Source organism: Anarrhichthys ocellatus, unplaced genomic scaffold (genome assembly GCF_004355925.1).
Source record: "Anarrhichthys ocellatus isolate YVR2014 unplaced genomic scaffold, GSC_Weel_1.0 scaffold4, whole genome shotgun sequence".
Taxonomy (NCBI): Eukaryota; Metazoa; Chordata; class Actinopteri; order Perciformes; family Anarhichadidae; genus Anarrhichthys; species Anarrhichthys ocellatus.
Window position 1 is genome coordinate 7,768,110 of NW_022280034.1, and position 8,876 is coordinate 7,776,985.

Consider the following 8,876-nt stretch of genomic DNA (forward strand, 5'->3'; position numbering starts at 1 on the left):
ACACACACACACACACACACACACACACACACACACACACACACTAATGCTTGTGAAACTCTAGTCTTTGTCCTTGAGAGGGAAACACAACTTTCATTAAGCAGAATAATGAAAACATAATTTGCAGCTTCTGTATCCAATGACTTTAGGAGTCTAACAAGAAAGAAAACTACCTTTAAAGCCTGTGAAAACTTCTAATCTTTTTCTCGGTAGCATTGACCGTTCATGACTAAACAAGTGACAAATAAACATAGTCAGGTGTTATTTAGTAAGATTTCAACACTCTGCTTCATCAGGACCGTGAAGCAATGGCAAAATAAGCAAACAACCCAACAACTGTCTCAAATGTTAAATTCTGATTGGTGCACCCAAGTATGACACATTTTTTCAACTGAGCTCAGCCCATTTAAAAGCAGTGAGAAGAGAACAGACAGAATACAGAAACCAGAAATGAATGTTGACGTCTAGGGTTCAAAATGGATGCAGCAGGGGCTAACCATCACCCTCAATATGCTTTACATTAGAAATGTGTCGTACAAGAATGATCAACAATGAATCAGTTGGTATCAGTCGAGTAATATTCTCAGATTTTAGAAAGCTCCTCCAGATGTACGGCACCCCTCTCACTTTTCTTACTTATCTTATTAGCATGAAAGCTGAGACAAGCCGTCAGTATTAGTGTGGAAATGTGGCATCATCTGACAGACGTCTCTGTAAAATATTAATTGGGTTTGCATATCTCAACTCTGATGTTTCCCTCATGGTGACACTTTCTGTAAATGATGCGACATCTTCCTGGCGGGCCATCTGTCTGCGTACATGGAGGTGTGTTGCGAGAATGAGACTCATAGAGGCCGTCTGAAAACTGACTTGTCTTTTTGAGCGTCTCAAGATATCTGTAAAAACAGGCTCCTCCTCTTCAGACCAGTTGTCTCCATCCTTCAGTTCACCGTCTGTAGGCCCCTCGGGCTCGGTGCTGTTCACGGAGCACCCTGGGAAACACACACATGCACAGAGTAAGTGAGAGTAAAAGTGGCTAGTCATCAGTCCAGGGATGGATGTAACTATGTATTTTAGTCTACTGATCTGCAGAAGAAATCAATATTACAAAGCCGGTGGAGGAGAGAGGAGGAAGGGGGAGAATATAACTGGCCAAATGGGAGAGAGAGAGGGGGAGAGGAGGCAGGGAGGGAGGAACGGTAGGGGTTGGGTAACAGGAAGGAGGAGTGTCAGGGACAAAGAGGAGAGGTAGCAAAGAGGCAGCCATATTAGACATTTAGTACAAGGGCGAGGAGGGCAGCTGGAAAACCTGAGGAGGACGCTGTATACTGCAGTGTGTGTGTGTGCGTGCGTGCGTGCGTGCGTGAGAAAAATCAACCAAAACTTGCATTACATAACACTTGATTGTTTTAGATCCATGCAATGTCAAGGACAAGACTGAACATGTCATCTTCAAACAAGTAGCGGCAAGCAGCCTTTTGGCTCATCAGTAACAAGCTGCATCCTGCCGGGTTTCATCAAATCTAATCTGTTAACAACAAAGTTTTGCCAGAATCAAGACAGTGTGAGAAGTCTATAATTTGTAGTATAGCTGGATTTGCACAGCAGGTATGGTGTCACTTAGGATAATGAATCAGAGGGTGAACCAGACAGGGATTTTGTATTCATCAAACCTTTATCATTGCATCAGGAGGGACTAAAATACTTTTGGTTGCAGGGAAAAGTAACTGAGGAGTCTCGGGTGTGCAGTTTTACGATGGTCCTACCTGGACAGGGAGGTGGGAAGAGGTCAATGTCCGGCATACGATACACAATGTGGTCGTTCTGCTCCTGAACGCCGTCCTTAAAAAAACATAAACAACAGTGACAGACACACTCGAGAGAGAGAGAGAGAGAGAGAAATAAATTGCTTTACTATTTGACATTACTTTATTAAAATTAATGTCACTGAGTTTAGAGAAAAAAAAAGAGTTTTTACGTTAGAACTTATTTCCTGAGCTCGTTTTAAAATAATGACTCAACTTAACGCAACTTTAATTGCCTGAATCTTCTTCACATCTTTCTTATTTCGGAAGATTTTAACTGTAAACGCTTTGAGTTCAGCATCCATGTTTGTCTGAACCGGAAAGAGAGATACAGATATGAAAATTGAATTTAAGTAAAACTTCACCTCAAGCCAAACGGAAACCTTAGTCAGACCTCAGCAGACAGTGAATCACATTATATAGTATTTAACATTTGTATACGTTTTCAATAACACGTGCATAAAACTGTTGTTTTATTTAAGTTGTGATGTATCATGTATACATCTGTTTGAAATGGCTGGTTTACTTATTCAAGATAATACAATGCATTATCAGGTTGGTCATTACTTAAAAAGTGGTTCCCTAGAATAAAAGTGATGCAGTGATGCTTATTGTCTAAAATTCTCTTTGTGTATTTTTTTTTCTGTGGTCGTTTTTATGAAAGAAAATGTACCTTTTGGTTATTTTTGGTAGAAGTGAAAACATTTTTTCAAGCAATGAAATCACCTCGTCTCATCCTAAGCTTCTCTGTGTGAAAAAGCGCTGCCGTGTCCTCTGAAGTGCAGATAGTTCAACGGGAAGGAAAGTGCTCTGATGCATAATTAATCAATCATTGGGCTGTCATAGTGGCAATAACACTGCTGGACACTGTGGTGCACTTGAGCTCGGGATGAATACTTTATGAAAATGAGCCATCTGAGGTAGAGCCGAGGAGAGAGCGCGAGGAGGGAGTGAAGGATTTTAAAGATGAGCTGGGAGGCTATTGATCCATCTCTCCAGTCTATGTAATAAAGCTGTACTTCGATTACTGGTGGTCCTTAATGGGAAAAAAAGCTCTGCCTCTTCCACTCTAAACACTTTCTCCCCACTCCCTTTGGTCACTCTCCTTTACTTCCATTTCTTTTTAATACTAGATCTATTCTACAATCAAATCAGAGCATTTTTTTAAAGATCTAAAAAGCTTCCTTTGTATTCATTAATTTGAAATTCCTCCTCTCTCTCCCTGCATCTTTGTGAGACGATGTCTCCCTCAGATATGAGACAGGAGATGTGTTTCAGTGGTGGTGGATTGTGTGTCAACTCAATACCTTCCATACAGCAGCTCAGAGATAGAGTAACACTGTCTGGACTAACGGTAAGTCATTGACACTGGAGAGAGAAAGTGAGACTGTTGGTGACTTTTAACCATATTTTGTTAAACGAGTTTGAACGATTGCTGCCAGTTTTGGGAGATTTTTTTTTTTTTGTCACAACCTTGTTACTGCCTCAGTTTGATGCCAAGAAATTTGATATGCGTGTGTTTACTACTAATTATACTAGTTGATACTCACTGCTAGGCTTCTCCTCCCTAAAGTTCTGACTCACCTCTCCACTGCCAACAGGTTCAATCCCGTAGGAGAAGTTTCCATCAGAAAACATCCCCCTGAAAAAAACAAACACAGCGGCATGTTAGTTTGTCTGTGGATGTTTGTGTGAGTCTGTGTTGTTGTTCTTTTAATTTAGCCTCTACCAGCACGTTGTGTAAATGTAGTAAGAACTCTGCTCATTTTTAAAACCCTGCTGTAAGATATTATTTATAGTATTTTAAAAGTAATATTTTGAGATTTTGGGGATGCTTGTTCGCTTTCTTGACATGACAAAGAAAATAGGCTTACTTGTCAAAATGTCGAACTATTCATTGAATTGTTTTACGTGTAATTTTCTACTTATCTAAAAGAGAAAATGGATTTTTTTTTTACTTGTTGATGCTTAATGAGCCGTCGAATGTGTTTTATGCAAATTTAAAGCAAGTCTTCAAACATTAGAACCACTTAAAACACCAAACTTTGGGTCCTGACTGAGACTAGATTCTAAGTGGCACAGTGTTGGACTCACCGTAGGCCGTGGCAGGTGGACAGAGCAGCCCAGGAGCCCGGCAGCCCTCGCACGCGGCCATGGTAATAGCAGTGCTCGCCTCCCTGGAAACAAACCATAGATGACAGTGAGACACTGAACCCTCCATCCAGTAAACATGTTCATGTCACATTTCAGAGAATGAAACCAACACTGACTGTGAACCCCCTGATCTCCTGGCCTCTAAACAGGCCAGGTATTTACTGTCGACCTGATGGGATCGACTGAAAGATATCAGTGACTACTGTCAACTTAGCGTCTGAGAAATCCTACACCTACAGCGGCTGCAGCTGAGTTTAGTTTCACTGAGGAAAAGCTGTGTGTGTACAGTGTGTGTGTGTTTGTTTGGGTGATGGGGAGATCAATTTAAGGACAGGGGTCAAATGGGAGAAAACAGTGATGGACTCTGGTTTCAATGTAGAGTCAAGTCGGTGTAAGGACGCACTCTTTTCCGTCAAACAACACAGATTTTCAGAAGTAAGTCAGTTGTGTGCATGCATTGACCATGAAATTGTATTAAATTGTATTGTAGTAAAGTATTAAAACTCATTGTTTTGATTTAATGAGTGAATTTGGCAACAAACTACACAATGGCAACAATTTCAGTTTCCTGCAGCACAAAATCAAAGAACATCCGAGTCGTATCTCAAGGTTACAGTGTGTGCAAGTTGATACCGACTTGACACTAGACATCAGAGGACGACTGTGCCTCTCGCCTACGTGTTTTTAAGTCAGCAACTCTGTGGAGAGCTCTTTTAATATCTAGGATAAAATGACAAACTTTCCTTTCAGTTTGGCAGAACTGCTGTAGGGTGTTAACTGTACAACTCGCCTCCAGAGAACTTCACCAGATTCTTTATAATCCCCTGAAAGGCTTCGACTGGATGATCATGTTTTGAATATAGTGTTTCCACACTGTCTCTCACAGTACAGGAACGATCCGATTACAACAATTGGAGAGGAGCCTTGCCGACAGTCAAGCAGCACCTGCATGTTTAAATGTGTGAGCTAGTATAAATTCAGACAGAATTACACTCAGGAAGGATTTTTTTATAATCAAGCAGGATTCATTTTAGTGGATGGAGATTACAGTGGAGTGTGTGTGTGTATGCGTGTGAAAGAGAGGGTCAGTTTCAGGGTTCGTAATGAACCCCAATAAGTAATATCTGCCACCTGAGCCTGTTGTTGTCTGACACGGCTGATGGACCAAAAAGAAAAAGAGGCAACGTGGATACGCTGCTCTTTATGCTTGGTCAACCTTTACTCTGAGCTGCCACTTAAACCTGAACAAATCTCCTGGATGACCTGTCCAATCATGGTATGACCTCGCAAAAATATTCACCTGCTTCTGTGCATTAAGAGGCTTCATCACTGGATCTAAAATGGATTACTGTACTGGGTTCACAGGGAGGAGGATTTTAACAATTGAGATGGGATCTGCTTCAAACTAAAACTAGAGGCTTTTTCATCCATCACCAGGTGGGAGTCCAGCGCCGGCTTTAAATGAATCTGTGTCCCAAACATGATGTGTTCGATCTCAGAGGACACACAGTGCTGGTTTGCTTTTTATTACATTTGGGAGGAGGTAGTGTTAATGCATTTTGTCTGTTTTGGTGTTTTACACTGATCTGATTACACGAAGGAAGCTGTTAAAAATTGCAAACCTTAAAAGGCTTTAATTGATTTTACACCAGTTCCACGTGACAAAATTAAGGGACGAGGCCTCCACTTACTGACTGGTAAAAATATGCTTCATTCTTGATGAAATCAAAACAAAAGTAAGCATCAAAGTCACTACAACCGCCCTCCTGCAATTGTAATTGGTCAGACATTTATCTCAATTCCTCTTATTTATGTAGGATGTAGAGGTCACAAGCAATATCTCCACAAAAAGATTCATTACAAGTACAAAAACACTAAATACAAATAAAAATATACATAACTTAAGAAGTGATGCATGTCTAACAAGTAGCTAAAAATCATAATCCACTATTTTTCATGGAGTTTATTTTAATTCAGTGCCAGTTCATCTGTTGAGGAAGATAAGGACTTCAATCATTCATACCGAATAGTGAGACAGCCCACAGCACTTAGTCCAGGGCAAGATAATAAATAAATAAAAAGGTAGGATTACAAGGCTAAATGGAGGAAATCTAATTGCCTAACACAGCAGACACACACCGACTGAGTGTGCTTTTCAGCAAGATTTATGTACTTCAAATAATGGCCACTCACACACGCAAATAAAACCATGTTGAATAAGAAAATCATGGATTAAACATGAAATATCACCAGGGACAGGTAAGCAGGACACTACATTAGAAGTAAGTGACTATAAGTTTGAAATAGAAACTGCTTGCAAGCACAAATAAAAGGCAAATAGACAGTTACGTCCCGGAGAGACAAGATTAAATGTGACAGTAGAAACTAACGGAATTAGAAAAGCTGGAGTTTACTTGCTGTCTGGACTTTGACTCAGCATTGTTGAGCTGAGAGGACCGGCGGAAAGGTACTGAAACAATAGGAGCTAATGTAAAGTGAAAGGAAGACTAGATGGAACAAAAGAGTCAGTGAGGAATATTAGATGCCATCAAAAAGAGTTTGTTGGCGCTCAAAGAGCACTCAAAATTTAGAAATTTCAGAAAATAAAAAGTAAGGAATTGAAGTGCGAGTATTCAGCGGCACAATAAAAAAATGTATACAACAGCTCCTATCAATCCCAGCACATCCTCGTCACTAATTCAATTCCTCTTTTAGTCGCGTGTCATTGAGATTCAATCCGACCGAGCCGGTCACCAGCTCAACGCAAGAGCATAGATCCACAGGGACCAATAAGAAAAAGTGACATTCAAAGCAAGAGGAATTTATTGGCACGTCAATGAAACTAAATGAATAAAAGGTGGAGATGGTGGGGGAGTGGGAGGGGGCTACATACACCGGGTTCTCAGTCCAATATGCAGAGAATTAAATGTCCATATAAGCATTTTCTGCATTGCTATTGTGTAATGATCGCTCTTGAGAATAAAAAAAAGCACCAGGACTTCGCTTCCAAAACATCTTACTAATTTATAGTTTGTCAAAATGAGTCTTCATACAAAACATGCATCAACATTTATGTTTTATAATTGAGCTCTTACATAATCTGTATCTATCTTTTTATATAATATTGGTAGAGAAATAATGAAATTCATATTTGTCCACCCCTGCACACATTGTCCCTTGATTTGTTTGGTTTAGACCTTTGCAAATAAACTCATTAATTGCTCAATATTACACATCTGGTTCCAGAGGACAGGCCACACTGTGGTTGTAAGATTTGGTTTAGTTGGTTTCTGTAAATGGACATGATTTGAATTCCCCTCACGACACAATAGACCCACACTGCTGCTGCTGCTGCTGCTGACTGCTAGTACCCATGGAAACCATGTACTGATTGGTCAGGTGGTCGTTGGCAGAGATAAAGAGAGTAAAAGAGAGACAGAGAGAGATAGAGAGAGAAAGGGACAGAGACTAAAATAAAGCAGAGGTTACAGACAGAAAGAGGCCATCTCTACCAGATGTTCTTGAGTCTAGTAAACAAACTAGACTATAATATTATTATAGGACAGTTTGCTCAATTTCATAAGGCACAACAGAGAGGATGACATCAACAATTCAATCAGCAGCCAGAGAGCTGTCTTTGGACGCAAAAGATTCAGAATGATGTGCGGATTGATTGGTGGAAGAAACCAGAGAATGCAGCAAAAAGCGGAACATCTTCATAGCAGTTTACACAAGCCCCTATACATTCAAAAACATTTTAATTTCAATTCATTTCTGCCTGAGTTGAAGGATAAAAACGCACTGCTGCTATTGGTTCAGGGGGATACACCCATTCATGTTCTAACACACACTGGACATAAAAGCTACACTGTGGTATGCATTTGCACACAATCAATTTATATCAAATAGGCTATTCAATTCTGATAGAAAAGAGGATGCCAGCATTTCTCAAAAGTTTATTTAAACGACATTTTGGGAAACACGCTTATCATTTTCTTCAGAGTTGGATACGAAAATTGATACCACTCTCGTGTTTGTATGTTAAATATGACGCCACATCCATCAGCTGATTAGCTTAACTTAGCACAACTACTGCAAACAGCTGGCCCTGGTTCCGTGCAAAAGGTACAAAATGATCAAATCAAACAATAAAATGTGTTAACTAGTGAGGTTTAGAGGTGCTTTAAGGTAGATTTTGTTACGTTTGGACATAACCACACGAGCAGTTTTCCCCGTTTCCAGTCTTTACGTTAAGCTAAGCTAACCTTCTGCTAGCTTTCGCGTCGCATTTACTGGACGCTAATTTATTTTCCCTAGGATGGCGAAGTCATAACCCGCCCTACTGTGCCTCTGATTGGCTAGTTCTCAGTGCCTTCGTTGGTTGGGTTGGTTGGGTTTAGGCATGAGGAGTGAGACTGGTTAGGGTAAGAATATCAGGGTAAGCCAATCAGAGGCAGGGTAGGGCGAGCCATGCCTTTGCAAAGAAAGCAAACAAGCGTATTTCCCAATAGGTCAAACAATTTCTATGAGATTCTATAAGAGACTTACCATATTCTGTGACAGCTGCCCATTCTCATCATAGTGACGCTCCACATAGTCTGTAGAGAGCAGATTGCTGGAAAAAAAGTGAGAAAAGCATTAATCACTCGAACACATCCTGAAACAATAATTGTTTGAAAAAGCAAGATTGCAGCACTGTGTGATACTGGCACCAATTATGGGTCATTATTCTAGACAGCCATTTAACAGATTAACATTACAAGTCAGACATTATGACTTGCATGAGTCTAGATCAACAAACGGGTGATTCATAAGTAAAAAACTAAATGTGTGAAGATTCATTTATTCTAAGTGTTCAGTGAAAGGTATTAGATAAACGCAGACCATTATAGCAAAATGTGTGGGGTGAGAAGGGGG

The 8,876-nt window shown here is 40.2% G+C and overlaps 1 protein-coding gene across 3 annotated transcripts in view; it reads right to left on the bottom strand.

The window, feature by feature from the left end:
- Positions 1-8,876, bottom strand: part of adam11 (ADAM metallopeptidase domain 11) — a 22,332-nt gene that overhangs the window by 10,331 nt on the left and 3,125 nt on the right. For 2 of the 3 annotated variants that reach the window (XM_031843705.1, XM_031843706.1), the window contains exons 4-8: positions 8,508-8,574; positions 3,900-3,982; positions 3,390-3,447; positions 1,767-1,875; positions 871-992 (exon numbers count right to left, since the gene is read on the bottom strand). In XM_031843705.1, the coding sequence (XP_031699565.1) occupies positions 871-992; positions 1,767-1,875; positions 3,390-3,447; positions 3,900-3,982; positions 8,508-8,574 (439 nt within the window). The remainder of the gene's footprint in view (positions 1-870; positions 993-1,766; positions 1,876-3,389; positions 3,448-3,899; positions 3,983-8,507; positions 8,575-8,876) is intronic. The other variant, XM_031843707.1, reaches the window with a different exon arrangement.